Below are 16025 nucleotides of genomic sequence, written 5' to 3'. Positions count from 1 at the left end.
TAACTAGTCAATTAGTCTGTCTCATCCCTCCAGTCCGAGATCCTTCCAAGGATAAATATAGCGTCCAGTTCCGCTCGGCAAATAAGTACCGCAACGAGATGGAGACAGAGTGTTGTAGTGGACGGACGCGCGAGCTAGGTCGGCTGCGCACGGGGCAACATGGCGGTGGTATACTTCGACTGGCTCGACTATGTCGTGTTCGGGGCGATGCTGCTCCTCTCAGCCCTCATCGGCGTATACTTTGCCTTCTTCGCCTCAAAGAAGCAGAATACCACTGCTGAGTACCTGATGGGCGGAAAAACTATGGGCATGTTTCCCATATCGATGTCACTCATAGCCAGGTATCGATATTGTTAAAATGCTTGCGATCAAACACTATGTCTGATGTTTACCTTTGCGAATATATTCTTTCAGTTACATTTCGGGTATCTCGTTGTTGGGGTTGCCCGCTGAAATGTATACCTACGGTACTCAACTGTGGACCATTGTACTTTCTGAGTGGGCAGTATCATTGACGATAGCGATTGTTTACCTTCCCGTTTTCTACAATTTACAAATTACATCGACGTATGAGGTATGTCGTATAGTCGTATGACATCGCGGCGTAGCGCGAAGCTTTACTTGCTTTTGTCTTGTAAAGGCAATCTCCTTTAAGTATATCATACTCATATCCAAGTACAGTTAGCAACAACCTTGTACCCTACATCTTGAGATTGAAATAACAATATAATATTAAATAAATGTTTGACACCCTTGACAAAATCGTTGTATTTTCAGTATCTGCGGCTACGTTTCAGTCAAAATGTGCGCCTTCTAGGATCAGTAATATTCATAATCAAAATGTTATTATATATACCTATCGTTATATATGTTCCAGCATTAGCTTTTAGTCAAGGTAAATATTAATTCTCATTTTAAACCTAAATTAACAGTAAAACAACTTTAACTTAGGTTTATGTCTTAATTACTTTCACCTTTTCAGTAACCGGGATCAACCTTCATTTAATTACACCCATAGTGTGTATTGTTTGCATATTCTATACTACCCTTGTAAGTATTTTATAGTATGAAGCTTAGATCAAAGATAGTAAGTATAAATAATGTATCTCGACCCGATCTGACCCTATTTAATCCCCTACGACTACATCAAACAAATTGCTTGTCTAAGAACTATCTCAGATCGAGGTCAACTAAATCAGACTTTGTTGCTTGGTCGTGTACTATTGACATGTAGGTATAACATGTTCATTTATATGTACTTTAAGGGTGGACTAAAGGCCGTCGTCTGGACCGACACGCTGCAAACTATACTCATGTATTTTGGCGTGATATTTGTCTTATTTTATGGTACCTGGAGACTAGGGGGCGTAAAAGAAGTTCTTCGAATCAATAACGAAGGAGACCGCTTGGATTTTTTCAAGTAATTATAATAATTTTCTTTTAAAATACATTTGTTTAATTTAGGACATGCTACTCATAAAAAAATTACATTCTAGCATGGATCCTGATCCAACTATAAGACATACGTTTTGGTCGACTGTTTTCGGCAATTATTTTAGTTGGCTAGCGTCTTGTTCGGTTAACCAAGCGATGGTACAACGATGTCTAGCATTGTCATCTCTGAAGAGGGCCAGGATGTAAGTTACGTAGAAAGCTACATTATTTCTTTATATTAAGATAAATATCCAATAGATACAATAAAATAGTTACAATATTACAATAATATAATTACAATACAAAATAATAACTTGATCTATTAAACATTTTAGCACAATTTTTATAATGGCTGCCGGTATCTTCATCATCGTATCACTATGTTGCTACACTGGGCTGGTGATATACGCAACGTTCGCCAACTGTGATCCTCTTTCGACCGGGGCTATTAGAAAAAGCGACCAGCTGCTACCTTACTTCGTGATGACGATCACTGGGTCTATACCAGCTTTGCCGGGAATCTTCATGAGTGGTGTTTTCAGTGCTGCCTTGAGGTATAACTCTGGTGAGAATACGCTACAAATAAAAAGACAGTATCTTAAAAATATAATTATAATCCAACATGTTGTTGTTGTAGTTCTATGTCAACTGGATTGAATTCCTTATGTGGAGTAATTTTTGAAGATCTCATAAGACCTGCTTACAATAAGCCTATATCGGAGCGTACTGCGAGTTTCATTATGAAGGTCATTGTGGTTGTCATTGGTTAGTTATTTTATTTACTGTTATTATTTTAAATCAAATACTAAAGTCATTCATCACCTAATATTATGTTAACTCTTTGGCAATATTTTCAACAGAATCGTCTCTTTGCATGGTATAAGCTGGTATTTTCACAAAAATATGTAATTTACCTAGTTTTGTGAAATTTCAAATATTTATTTATAAATAATGAATGGGTCTATTATAGGTGCCATTTGCGTAGCCCTGGTTTTTCTTGTGGAGCACATGGGAGCTCTGATACAAGCCGGCAAGAGCCTCGCCGGTATTACTGCGGGCAGCCTCTTGGGTCTATTCTCTTTGGGGTTGTTTCTGCCTTGGACCAATGCCACGGTAAACAAACACCTATATATATATATATATATATATATATATATATATATATATATATGAAGATATAGGTCACAAGCGTAGTTGGATTACTTTGCTACATAAAAACAACTGAAAATCATCAAAACGCACAACCAAAGATTATATTTTCAGGGTGCTCTTGCTGGAGGTCTCACATCGACTCTCCTGGTAGGATGGATATCGATAGGCACCCAAGCCGCCATGATTCGTGGAGATATAGTAATTATGCCGAAACCAGTGTCAATAAGTGGTTGTTCAGATAATTATACAATAACAAGTACGCCCGCGCCTTCTTCGCAATACACAGTGGAATTTGACAGGTATTTTATTTCCATTTACTTGACCATTGGAGCATTTCTCCTCTCGTCGAAGAAAAATCTATGGTATCCTACTGATAAACATAAGATTTTGTAATAGGAATGAAATAATTTACTTGAAATTTATAGAGAATGAAATTAATGGAAACTGTGAAAAGTGAATTTTATGAACCAGTCCGGAGGATTTGATTCTTGTATCAAATATAATCTAACAATGTATTGCTTTTTTCATTGAAATTCGACGTCGATGACGTGAAAAGTTTTCTCTTTTATTTTCAGATCAGGAACATTCTTCCTGTACAGGTTGAGTTATTTATATTACACATTTGTCGGGATGATGGTATGTGTGTTTGTGGGAGTCGTCGTCTCATACTTTACTCAGCCTAATGATCCGGCTTTGGTAAGATTTTATTTTTATAGATCCAATCATAAGGTGATTAGAAGATCAATATATTATTTCTATTTGATTTTTGTTTAATTTGTTCCAAATTACTCGAACAACTAGTTTTAATTATCTTCAGAATTGCATATGTTAATGACTATGACCTATCTAAATGAAAAACTGGATTTATATTTGCAAATGACACTTCGATTCATTCGATTTTTATATTTCAACAGAAAATGCTCATCAGGCTGAATAACTTTTGTTAAGGCGTCATTTCTATATTTCCTATAGTTTAGGTGTACTATCATTATACTCCATCTGGTGTTCCAGTTCTCAAAATAATTTATACCCTATATGTTGCCATTCGTCCAGTAATTGCGAAGATTAGCGTGTACAAACAGACAGGCAAAACGAGATTTCTTTTTTCAAATTCTTTCTCTGTTACTATGACTCTATTGCCTAATTTTGTTTCTATTTAAATATATTCAATATACAGCATTTTTTCTATTCTTTTATTATATGTATTGATAAGAGCAACTTGAAAATAATATTGTCGTCGTCGGTACGATAAGGCATGCCATCACCTTACCACGTACTTAACTGGATTAAAATAGTGGCATTATTATTTCGTGTGCCTTAAGGAGACAATTCTTCCGATCTAACAGAAAGTAAATACTCAAATGCTTCACAGCCAGGAGACTAGAAAGAACTGTAAACATAATTTGTAATATATTGCTTCCAGTTTTATTAATAGTCAGGTAGGTATACCTTACCGTAATACACAAGTAGTCACTACTATGAGTAGTGCTCAATGAATCCAACCAGGTCAAGTTTATTGGTGACCAGCACTTGCTCTAGTTATTGCTTGCGTGATATTTCCTCGCAAGCCGTACATTCCTGCTCATAAACTTTGCGTAAAAAATATTACGTAAGTAATTATATAAAACTTAAATGTATAACAACATTTTTACATAAAAACTTCTTGAGACCACACACAGAGTCACACACTCATACTTAACCTTAACTCGTATGCATATTGTATGATTCAAGCATAAAAACAAAATAAAAAATTAAAACCCTACACAAGCATACTCGAAAACACATGTGAACCCTGTCCCCCACTTCCACCAAAATGTATCTCCTTATATCCAATGATCACAAAATGTTACTCTGGGCGATTGTCCTGGATTCCTGAAACACAGGATTTTCCTAGCTTAGGCTCCAGTCCACCCCTTAATAATTACAACGCTTGTAATCTGAATTATGGTGGAAATAAACAATTTTTTCTTTCTTTTTCTTTTTTTCATTATGAGTACTTTTTTTGTATAGTTTCAAATACAAATTAAAGGTACAAAACAGCAAGAAGCGAGGGATTATTATATAAAAATCCGGTCAATTTCAGCTGTGAAGCTGTTAAACATAATAACATATGTTAATAAGCTGAAAAACATCATAATATAAAAACATAATAGGAAAAATGATATTAATTTTGAAAAATGCAATTTTGATGAAGTATACAATAACTAATAATGGTTACTCGCCTACGTGTAAGATTGCGTCTTTCAGTTACAATAACAAAGTATAAGTTGGAAAATAATTGTGAAGTTGCTAACGAACAATTACAAATGAATATTCATTTTATTTTCTGCTGAATGTAATATAAAACTGCTAATCCAAAAATTGGTAATTTGTACTATTGGTAATTCAGATAATCATGAAATTTAGGATAAAGTGAAGACATAGTAATGCCCTTACTTTATCCCAAATTTCATGATTCCTTTGTAAAATGCACTAATTTTGTATGGAATAAAATACAAATATAATTTTGATTCCTTTGTGAAATCCCAAAATATCGCAAAATATGCGACAAAAACGGTCATATTTCTTGATCGCGTTAAATCGCGTTAATCAAACTTATACGAAGTTCGATTTTTTCCCAGATGGAAGAGACCGTAGACCTGGGTATTTAGTATAAATTTCAACTTGATACCTTTACGCGTTCCTGACGAAAAGGGTCTTGACAGACAGACAGACAGACAGTCAGACGGACAACGAAGTGATCGTATAAGGGTTACGTTTTTACTTTTGAGGTACGGAACCCTAAAAACAACAAAGACAATAAGTAAATTGGGACGCAGCAACACAAATAGAACACAAGTCAGTGGTATCTTAGCATAGCATAATTTATGGTTATTATAGCTTAGCACCAAGCTAAGCTTTGACTATTGATCGGTCCACCAATTCGGTAAAGCCTTGCCCTAAAAGACAAATCCTGTTTACTTCACTGGAGTAAAATCTTCTATAACATTTCTGCCAAGCATTTGAGTAATGATACTCACAGGAAAATGATAATTTGTAGATGCAGCCAATCAAGCTTGGTTGCTTTGCTCGTTGTTGTGCAAGATCGTGTTGTTTTCCATTTATCAAATGTGGTTTCTTCTCTTGATAGTAAATGTTCCATGTCAAGTTTTAATTTCATGTGTCGTCACGTACTATTCATTTAATATTTAAAATTTATTCATTGTATTTAACATACTAGACTTATTTTATATTTTCAAAAATTACATATTTTTTAACAATATTTACAATCAAAAATAATAAAGAGATTTCAGCACATCGCCACTTGAAAGGGTTCCAAGAAGGCTGGCTGCATTACCCCTCTGAACCGCTATGGCAATTCTCTGTGTGTAACTGCCCGCCCTTGGATCGCCCGTTACCTCACGGAGACGTACTGAAATCTCAGTCAAAAAGCATTTTGCCTCAGGACCCCATGGGCCCATCGTCTCAACAGCAAAGGGCACAAAAATATAGCTCGACTCCAAGTCCTTATATATTAAATTTATTATTAGTAACTTTCAGGTAACTCCTTTATTATAATTTTAACAGCAATAATTAAATAATTCGTTTTTCATTACATATTAGAAAGTATTGTCAAACGTACATCAAGTAACCCTGCTTTGACTTTTCTGTGGTTGTAAAAGCGACAAGATTTTAACGAACTTTGATCTTAAATAATAAAAAACAGCGAGCAAGTTATGTGCCAAATATATAAAAAATCTGGCAATTAACTCTGACACATTGTATATACGACTAAATAATCTTTTTCATGTAATTATTAGCAGTTTCTTGATAGCGTCGTATAATATTGTGTTTGTTATGATACAGGTGCACCGGGACCTGCTCACACCGGTTATCCACCGCTGGCTGCCGGCACAGCACGCCCATTGTCCTCGTCCGCGGCTCACCCAGCACGACATCGAGCTCTCACACGCGCGCGAACTGGATCATCTGCGTTCGCGCACGGCTTACACTGTACATTCTCTTTAAAAAAAATATTTTTTACTAGATGCATATCACAAAACGACGTTAAACATTACTTAAAACTGCCAACTCCTTCTCTCAAAGTAATAAACGAGTAAATAATACCTTCAGACTTTCTTGACTATTGATTTTAATGAACTTTGTATTTGCATTCTCAAACTAGCTAATAATAAAAGGATACGAACGAATAAAACGACGAATGATGACAACCAGATAGTATAACTCACACGGTATGAATAGAACTCGAACATGGGACGAACTCACGAAAGTGGATGAAGTCAATCTGTTTAGTCTCAAACATATTGAAAAAAAAGATTACTATTTCACAAATCTTATCTTTCATATACGAATTATTTACCAATAGAAATAAAAAGCCAGCAAATTTTGAGCGTACGTGATAATTTAATAGTATTTTAATTTAATTACAGAAAGTGGATGACAGTCGTGGCAGCAGTCGACGTACTCGAAAACCCAAGAATAATTCGTGTTAAACTGTAATAAAATCATTGACTAGTGGTTCTACTTATTTCTTGATTTCCTTGTTTTCTGCACGTGGTGATATTTACTTATTACATTATTTATAGGCAATATATATATATATATATATATATATATATATATATATATATATATATATATATATATATATTCCTTGTAATATCCTGACTGAGATGACATTACTAAGAAATCAATTTAGTGGAATATTTCAAAATTAAAAAAAATGCACCTTACAAAAATATGACGAACACTTTTTTGTTTTGTTACAATATTACGTAAGAAAATAAAATCTGCTACGAAATATTACTACGAGATAACTCTACGAAAACCAAGAATTACAGCTTTTGTTTTCGTAGCGCTCCGCTAGTCGTAGCAGTCGTAGCACGTAATTAGTAGAACGGTCCGAAAGCGTTGATATTTGTTACAATGTGACACGAAAATCACATATCATGATAATTTTGCAAATATTTAGGACAGATAAGCAAATCCGCGACATGTGAGATAGATAAAAATAATACCTATAGTAGTAATTGCCCACTTAACTCTGGTCTAACCAGTGCGCTGGTTTGGTTAATAAGATCTCATTTTTGTGACAACAAATTTAATTACATATCTAATCGAAATGATAGATGATTGATGAAGAATAGATATATTCGACGCATTTATGGTGATAACTCTGATGATGTTAAGTGATGTTCTAAAGGTCGATCCATTTTTGAAGTTAAAACTTCTTTAGCGGCGTTGTGCACTTTTTGTGATGGGTAAAAAATGTAGAACTCTCGTTAGGACACGTAATCTGATGGAAAATTCGTAAGACGCCAAAATGCATAACGTTGATAACATAACGTTGAGTTCTCGCTTCTGCCGGCACTCCCGGAGTGCAACCTATTTTTATTTTTAATGGACCAACCAACATCACTTGTATCTGATATTTCAAAAGCTCTCAGTAATATACAATATTGAGTAATGTATTATAAGTAAAGTAAGAAAAAAAACATTTATTTTCTCCATCAATCGTTGACAATCGTTGACAAGTAATAGTTAAAAATAGTACAGTTAATTATTGATACCAGAAAAGAGTAAAATATTGTTAGTATGTGATTGAAAATAAAATCATTATTTCAAATAAAAATATTTAATAAGGTACTCTTATAACACTGATAAAACATTATCGTATTTTATGTACAACAAAAGAATTGGCGAGATTCTTAGTAACACAGACCAGAATGTTAATTTTATGCCTTATGAGATTCCATAAAAAAATAATTATATATAAAATTAATTAGTTTTAAACTCTGAAATATAATTTGGCATTATAACTCTCATGTGAACCGAATTTTATGAAACTGATTTTTCATTTTTTGATTTTTTTTTATTTATTACTTAGTCTCAACAATTAATGTATCTAGATCTTAATTCATTGTTACTTAAATTAATGATTCCCGCTTTGGTTTCTATAGAATATGTATCATCTAAAGCTAGGTCGAAAGTGACAGAAAGTCACACGAAAGTACGTACTTAGAAGACAATTAGATCGAGATGTAACAACACACCTCGCTACAACTAACACAAGATGATTGCCGCGCGGTAGACACGCCACCGCCGTTTCACAGTTCATGTAGTAAAGTCCGGTCACTGGTCTAAGATTTGAGCTCTGTTCTCTTGCACGTGCGCATGTTAACGGGGAAGAAGACGTTGAGCTCGATGAGAGTGGCCAGCACGAGGAACATGGCGTACATGGCGAGGCAGGCGCGCCCCACCGCCGCGTCCAGCTTGAACTTGTTCAACCAAAACGTCAAGTACAACAACAGCAGCGTAGACAGCAGAGATATTGCTGAGTATTCTAAACCCATCGAATTTATCTTCACCTGTCGAAATTTTAAATAAATATTAGACATTCTATTAAATTATTGAATTATTGTATTGAAATTATGAATTGCTTATTCACTTTTCACGGACCCATCTTAACACAGAGTTAAGGTAAGAAAATCAATTTCCCAGACACCATTTTTTTAGTGTGAAGGTAGAATATATAGTGAAATATAAATACAGATCAATTTAAAACAATATAAAACAAGAAGAAAGAAACTTAGAAGATAAGAAAAAGGTATATCTATTAAATAATAAATCAGTTCGCTTGGCTAGATTTATAATAACAGATGTTCCTGCAATTCGCATAGCCATTTCTTAACATTCGCAATAACAAAGTGAGGTAACTTCTAACCCAGTAGTGGCCGGGTTCGGCTGGAGTCAACGACGCTTTAATCAGCCAAGGCAGGCCGAGGCAGAGGAGTATGTCGAAGGTGTTCGATCCAATAGAGTTGCTGATCCCCATTGAACCGTGGCCTGATAGATAAGACAAAAAAACAATTCATTTTCTAATCCGTTAGATTAAAATGTTAGTTAATCACCACTATCGTAATCGTTAGATAACAGTTGTAAACAACTTTTTTGTAATACTATTGTTATACACTACTATATCTTTTACTATACTATCTTGTTTTTCCACCTTGTTCCTATACGTATATTCATATACGCAGATAGGTTCTTGTGTGAAGATATTAGTTACCTTGTTTTGCAACAATAACACTCGAGACTGCTTCAGGTACCGAGGTGCCAGCTGCTAAGAAAGTAATGCCCATCACAGAGTCTGGTATCATTAACGTGTCACCTGGAAACAAAGCAAATAAAATCGTTTTCAAAGGTTATCAACTGAAGTAACAGATTATTGAAACGAATATCATATTATACTAAGATGTAAATTTTTATTTACCAATTATAGTAATCATCCAGGCAACAATATAAGAAAGCGATCCTATCCAAACGATGCACATCATAAATGTGAGTGGGAACCAATTTTTAAACCGTGGTTTCTCACAATCGGGAATAGTGAATAAAAATACCAGGTGAATAGGCCAAGTAACAATCCAAGTGGTCTGTAAGAAAAAGAAATTGTATATATAATTACATTTAAAAAAAATGCATGTCATCCTCCTCCTTGCAGCGTATCCTCAATTTGAGGAATGTGTTATATGACACCTTTCTATATTCGGATCTATGCTCACCCGCTCGAATGTACGTCATAGCAATTATCATTTTCCAATTATCGTTTTGTCACGGTAACAAGATCTAAATTTATGTTATTAGCTCAAGCTGTTGAAATCTGATCAAATATACTTATGATAATACTTAAAGATATAACTGAATCTATTGAATAAGGAAGAAAGCCTCGAAAATATTATATATGTATGTGACATATCATATGATCTCATGCACTACATTTTCTAGTAAACGGTATACATAAATACCTTGGTCAAACAGCTCCTTCCGGTTGGCCATTTCCATAGTGAATGTTCGTATTTGTCCGCAGTTTCTTTGTTTGACTCTTCTGTAATAGTATTGTTAGCATTTTCTTCTGGTATACCTATTTCCATATCATTAGTTTTAGAATCTGCTTCATTAACATTTTTATCAGTATCTTCTTCTTTAACAGGAATCACTGCTTTTTCAATGTTCGACAACCTAAGATCTATATCCTTTTGTGGAATAGTTGTTATGGGGATTTTAAGATTGCCATTATGCTGATGGTGTTCTGGGAGGGACTCATTCTTGTCGCCTGTAGTAGCACGTTTCTCTTTAGCGTCTAAAATAGTAAAAATGAGGTCTATGTTATACACAGAACTGAAATAAAACTCAAAGTATCTATTCTTACATACCTCCATCTTTACCGTCCTGCTTTTCATCTGTTTTATTTGCCATACTATGAATCCATTTCCAACTTCCTGTAAAAATTACAGAATGTTGAGTGAAATATATCATAAAACATATGATTAGATTCATAATCTTGCGCCGAAACTCTTACCTCTTGCGAAATTTTGGATAGATTTGTCGTAATACATGATACAAATATAAACTCCATAGAGCAGTACCAGTAAGAACGCTTCATACCACTGCACGTACTCGTCGTGCATTATGCAAATAAGTATCGAGACCGTGATCCCGTACGCCAGGCAATCCCTAGTCAAGGGCCACCAATCTAGGGGTACCACCTGAAATTGCGAGATGTTATTTTAAGCATCCTTGAGAACAAATCAGTCTAACGTATAATGAGATACTTAATTCATTTTATTTTATTTTATTAATTATTTTATTTTTGTTATTATTTTTATTAATTTCTTATTTTTTCTTTCTTCAACTCATGAGCACTGACTTCACCTGGCCATGAATAAGAAAAAGATCGTACCATCCCCGCTCCGATGCCGCAGCAGGCCGCCACGGCCAGAATATTGAAGACTGCAGACCCTACGATGGTGCCCACGCCGATGTCACCCTCCGTGATGAAGGTCCCGATCACGTTCACGAACAGCTCGGGCGCCGACGTGGCCGCGGCCATGAAAGTAGCGCCCGCTACGTCATTCGTCATGTTCAACGCTATTGAAAAGTATTAATTTGGAATTTAATGTGATAATATTAAAATCACCATAACATAGTATAAAAAATCGTGTCTGTCTATTATTTCAAACCATGCAACGAATTATGATGCAGTTTGCACTGTTATTTAGTAAATTGTTTTATTTAATAAATTGTCTAAATATAACGGTCGGTAACTCAAGATCTACAGATCTTGGGTTACCAAGCATTGAAAAAGCAATGATTCCTATTAAAGAAGAAGGTACTGATATTTACTAGGATTAATCGTTATTTAAAAAGCACCAAAATAGTGTCGCAGTAAACAGAATTACTAGTTTGTATAACAATACAAACCAGTAATTTTATTAACCAGTAATTTAGCACACCGTGGCATATTCTATCGACCGCAGGCACGAAGAACTTGTCGCAGACGACGGCCAGCGCGATGAAGAGGTAGATGGAGATGAAAGCATGAAGCACGATGGCGCCGTGTTGTCTCTGGAGCTCCGTGAACAAACCCGCCGGGAAGTCGTCGATGGCTGGCGGCGTACAGTTGCGCACTATCACCTCTGGAACAATTTTACTAAATATTAACCAAATTAACTTTTACCAGAACCTGCTATGAAATAACTTAAAGAACAGTACCCGAGTAGCGAAAAATTATGCAAGTGAATCAACAGTGAAGTAAATACTTTTAGATAATGACAATTCTCCTTATAAGTGTTGTTAATCCAGTAAATACTATCGTAAATACGTGTAGTTATCGTAATTAAATTACATGTATCGTTCGTTTGCGATACGGAATTGTACACTAAACCTACATAATATAAATAACAGCTGAAGTCATTAAACTTAGTTAACCAAAAATACATGATTTCTGTAATAACCAACATTTTCACATAATACGTAAAATTTTACTTTATTACTACTAACATTCGCTAACAAATTCTGGTTCAGCGTTATTTTCTTTCTGTAAGATACAATTAATTGTTTTGGAAATACTTAAACTTAATTAACTCACACATAAAACATAGAAATAACTTATACTAAATACAGATTTTACATTGCTCATTTAAAAAGTTCTGGAAATATGTATTAACTGTAACATATATGTAACGTAACGTATATATACGTAATAAACATATACATAAGGGTTACTTAATTTCTCTGAACTTCGAAGATAATTTTACAAATAAAAGAGATTTATGTCGTAAATGTAGCACAATGGGAATAACGTTTATTCGAAGATGATTACATCTTAGGAGCCAATGCTATTGTACGAGTACATGTTATAGGGACACGGACTCTTCTGACCTCCTTGTTAACCCGTATCAATGTCAATTGATTTACTGTCTCTACACAATACTGAACCAAAAAATGCTCTAATAGGTTTTTTTATGTTATGAAAATTTAATATGAAAATAAAAACTTAATTGATTTGAATTTGCTCATCAAAACCAGCAATATTACGGAAAAGAGTGATTTTAAGAAAATAAAACTATGTAATTCCGCATTGAATGCCGCTCTATTATTTCCTCCTGCTCGAGTGGTGACTTTGTAACTTTATTGTGTTCTTCAACTAAAAGTGTTTTTATCTACAGATTAATATTTAATTGCTTCCACATGCATAGTGAAACAATGTAACTGTCTAATGTACGTTTACTTTCTATCAATTTATTTGACTAAATACACAAAATTTCGTTCAGTTATAATTACACTGTATTTTGTTATTACGTACTATTGACTAAAATAACCATATTGCTCAAAATTAACGCCGACACTTCCTACGGTCATCTAAAATCGTGTTCAACAATTGTCCAGTTGTTGCAAAGTCAACAAGCAAATCGTGGGCAAATTGTCTCAAATGACCACTGCACTAACATGTCTAACTAGATTAACTGATTTCAAAAAAGTTCTCCGCTACTAGATCACTCCTACTCCGCGGCTTGCGTCAAAATGTGCGTGACTGTCTCGTTTAGCGTCGCACGTCTCCAAGTGCAATATGAAGGAAATTGACAGATCAAAGAAGACAGGAAGTCCGCATTAACGTCGCATAAGTCGGCTTTCGATTTACCTAACCTTGATAGCCATCTTTGAACTACAGTTTTAAAACTACAAGGTTCAACCGAACTTTCTTTGGTGAATATGCGTTTAAATAATTAATAAGTTTCCTCTTCATTGAATACGATTTGAACACTGTTTCTATACTTAAACAAATAAACTTATTCGATTTTTTGTTAAAAAAAAGGAAGCAATATGATGCCTAAAGTAGTGACAGATTATTATTTTGGAGAGCAACGGTGTGTCCGGCAAATCACGTGAAGAACGACACAGCAACCTTGCTCGCTGGCAGCCCTGAGGCGACGACAACCAATTGACAATTTGCGCGAGGAGCGACCGGATGAGGCGCCGAGTCGGTGCTCATGCCTCCCCTTCTAACTTCACGAAGCGGCCTAATCACATCAAATGACCATCAAGTAAATTCGACTAATCACTAGGACAAATCTTCTCTACGGCATACCTATTAGAGCCATCAGCAAAGAATATATATAAATAAATATTTTACTATGTTAGAAAGTCATACAGTGTTTACATTGTAGTAGACAGGTGTATGAGCACTCAGATATTGAAGACGCAAGTCAGCATCTTGCTAAGAAATGCCGCAAATACAATTCCGGAGTCAATTATATTATGGATCGATGTCACGGTTTCTATAGTCCTTGATCTTATTGGTACCTTCACAATTATAGGCAAATTTATGATTTCAATAATGAAAGTTATGTTATGTTATTACAGTCATATGCGACGGTTAGGTTTAAATAAGTATATAGGTATAAAAAATAGATGTTTATTTATTTGTTCTATTGTGGCAGGTTAGTCCTTTTGTTCATTCGAGCGAGCGAAGGTGCGGCTGACAGAAGTACATTAAAGCATAATTGACACAAATTCGTTTTCAGAAAGGTCATTAGGTACGTTAGGGTATTGTAGTACGAGCTTCGGTAGCCACGCCCGTGATGTCGTAGCATGTGCCATGCCTCTTCAAATAAGCAGTACCTGACATGATATTTATCAGTGTTTATAATAAAGAGTAAAAATAATTTATACCTGTGATATTATAAACCATGTCGATTGGTGATCCTCTTCCTATTCTTCCATACTTACAATAAGATGGCTGCGGAAGATGATCATTTGCAAACAGCAAACCACGAAGCACTAAACTCACTATGAACATTCAGCACTCCGAGGTATGATCCCATCTTCTTCCCTAACCCATTGGATTCACTTACTAAGTGACCTAGCCATTCACCGGGAATTAGACGCACTTCCGACCTCCTTCGATAACCTTGGCCGGTGCGAACCCAGCGGCCGCACCGGCCGGCACCAAGGACTGGAGACCAAGTCACCGAGGTTTTAAATGTAAGAGTGGAACGGTACCTCGGTCGGAGGTATTCATATTGCCGAGGTGTTGTGGAGCGCGACACAGGCAGCCGAGGACGTCGCACCGGCGTCCGAATGCCACCGCTCACTCAAACGGACATAATGGACCCGCCGGAGAGCTCGTCAAAAGAAGAATACGGGGGCCAATTATATATTTCCATACAATACACGTAGGTACGTCGGGCGGCGGTCGGGCGCAGTGCGGGAGTGACTCGGTCGCGATCGCGATCCAGCTCCACTCCGCCCCCTCGCTACATCATCCAGGAGCCTCGTATCTAACAAACAATGCATCCAACTCTTACGCTAATACTCATTGATTGCTTATTGATAAAGGTCATTCCATTATATATTGAAATTGCAATGATGCGAATGCGATATTAATTGTAAACTGTGATGATTTTTCTCTCATATACAAGGGACTGAAAATGATTGAAATGAAAATTACAATAAACAAGTTACGTACCTACGCAATTATCTAGCATTATCTCCTGGCATTTTCACAAGTGACTGAAATGACTATTTCTTGTATTGTCTTTTTACTGATTTTAACATAGATCAACAATAAGAAAAAAAATAGTAACTCTTCACCCTTATTAGCGACTAGGTTTTGCCCGCCGCTTTACACTCGTGTATTTCACAGTTCTTAAAAGGAATCGAAGTAAAATGTCAGTTATTATTTTGTCGCGTATTCTAAGACTGCTAAAATTTATTTATTACTACGATTCAAATTCGTATTTTTGTCATCTTTAGTTCATTTTCATTCCCCGGTTCCCGCTATGATATCCGCTACGTGTCTCGTTCCGAAACTTATCCTGTCCCGTTTCCTACAAATTGTCCAATGTATTTTTCGCCCCATCCCATTTCCCGCTACGTGTCCCACTCCCGCTTCTTTATGTAATGTACAGAATAGTTTTTTCTACTGTTTTACTATATTAAAGACTTCTTTTGCCCGGGGCTTCATCGGCTTGAATTTCATAGCAAAATCTCAGTAATTTTATCTCGTACTCTGTAAGACTGGTAAAATATATATTTCAATTTTCTGTTTCCCGCTGCGAGTCTCGTCCCGCAAACTTGTCCAATCCCGCTTCCTG

The 16025-nt window shown here is 35.6% G+C and overlaps 2 protein-coding genes across 6 annotated transcripts; one reads left to right on the top strand and one right to left on the bottom strand.

The window, feature by feature from the left end:
* Positions 1 to 86: 86 nt before the first annotated feature.
* On the top strand, positions 87 to 7114 carry LOC128683218 (sodium-coupled monocarboxylate transporter 1-like). The gene is made up of 13 exons (XM_053768594.2): positions 87 to 341; positions 415 to 574; positions 778 to 895; positions 983 to 1050; positions 1266 to 1420; positions 1497 to 1637; positions 1770 to 1988; positions 2072 to 2199; positions 2405 to 2547; positions 2698 to 2885; positions 3162 to 3282; positions 6433 to 6579; positions 7017 to 7114. Exons 1-13 carry the CDS (start codon positions 160 to 162, stop codon positions 7077 to 7079), a joined length of 1833 nt encoding a protein of 610 aa, XP_053624569.1. The 5' UTR covers positions 87 to 159; the 3' UTR covers positions 7080 to 7114.
* Positions 7115 to 8202: 1088 nt separating this feature from the next.
* Positions 8203 to 15154, bottom strand: zyd (zydeco). Of its 5 annotated transcripts, none has more exons than XM_053768261.2 (10): positions 14932 to 15154; positions 11883 to 12065; positions 11330 to 11517; positions 10949 to 11135; positions 10803 to 10868; positions 10395 to 10750; positions 9860 to 10022; positions 9656 to 9757; positions 9311 to 9432; positions 8203 to 8954 (listed from the first exon to the last, which is right to left on the bottom strand). In XM_053768261.2, exons 1-10 carry the CDS (start codon positions 14948 to 14950, stop codon positions 8727 to 8729), a joined length of 1614 nt encoding a protein of 537 aa, XP_053624236.1. In that variant the 5' UTR covers positions 14951 to 15154; the 3' UTR covers positions 8203 to 8726. The 5 variants fall into 5 exon arrangements, with proteins under 5 accessions (XP_053624236.1, XP_053624233.1, XP_053624238.1 ...); XM_053768258.2 differs by lacking the exon at positions 14932 to 15154 and adding an exon at positions 14602 to 14902; XM_053768263.2 differs by lacking the exon at positions 14932 to 15154 and adding an exon at positions 14659 to 14902.
* Positions 15155 to 16025: the final 871 nt, after the last annotated feature.

The sequence above is a fragment of the Plodia interpunctella genome, chromosome Z, assembly GCF_027563975.2.
Source record: "Plodia interpunctella isolate USDA-ARS_2022_Savannah chromosome Z, ilPloInte3.2, whole genome shotgun sequence".
NCBI classification, from domain to species: domain Eukaryota; kingdom Metazoa; phylum Arthropoda; class Insecta; order Lepidoptera; family Pyralidae; genus Plodia; species Plodia interpunctella.
The sequence above is the reverse complement of the archived record's forward strand: the minus strand, read 5'-3'. Positions and strand labels throughout refer to the sequence as shown.

What these genes read in the sequence shown, in the direction of transcription:
- zyd (XM_053768258.2), bottom strand. Translation starts at nt 14,728, where the DNA reads ATGTTCATAGTGAGTTTAGTGCTTCGTGGTTTGCTGTTTGCAAATGAT. An exon ending in GGTCGATAGAATATGCCACG is followed by an intron (nt 11,518 to 11,882) that starts GTGTGCTAAATT and finishes ACTTTTCAATAG; the next exon opens with CGTTGAACATGACGAATGAC. An exon ending in GCAGGACGGTAAAGATGGAG is followed by an intron (nt 10,751 to 10,802) that starts GTATGTAAGAAT and finishes TGTATAACATAG; the next exon opens with ACCTCATTTTTACTATTTTA.
- LOC128683218 (XM_053768594.2), top strand. Translation starts at nt 160, where the DNA reads ATGGCGGTGGTATACTTCGACTGGCTCGACTATGTCGTGTTCGGGGCG. An exon ending in TCGATGTCACTCATAGCCAG is followed by an intron (nt 342 to 414) that starts GTATCGATATTG and finishes ATATTCTTTCAG; the next exon opens with TTACATTTCGGGTATCTCGT. An exon ending in GCATATTCTATACTACCCTT is followed by an intron (nt 1,051 to 1,265) that starts GTAAGTATTTTA and finishes ATGTACTTTAAG; the next exon opens with GGTGGACTAAAGGCCGTCGT.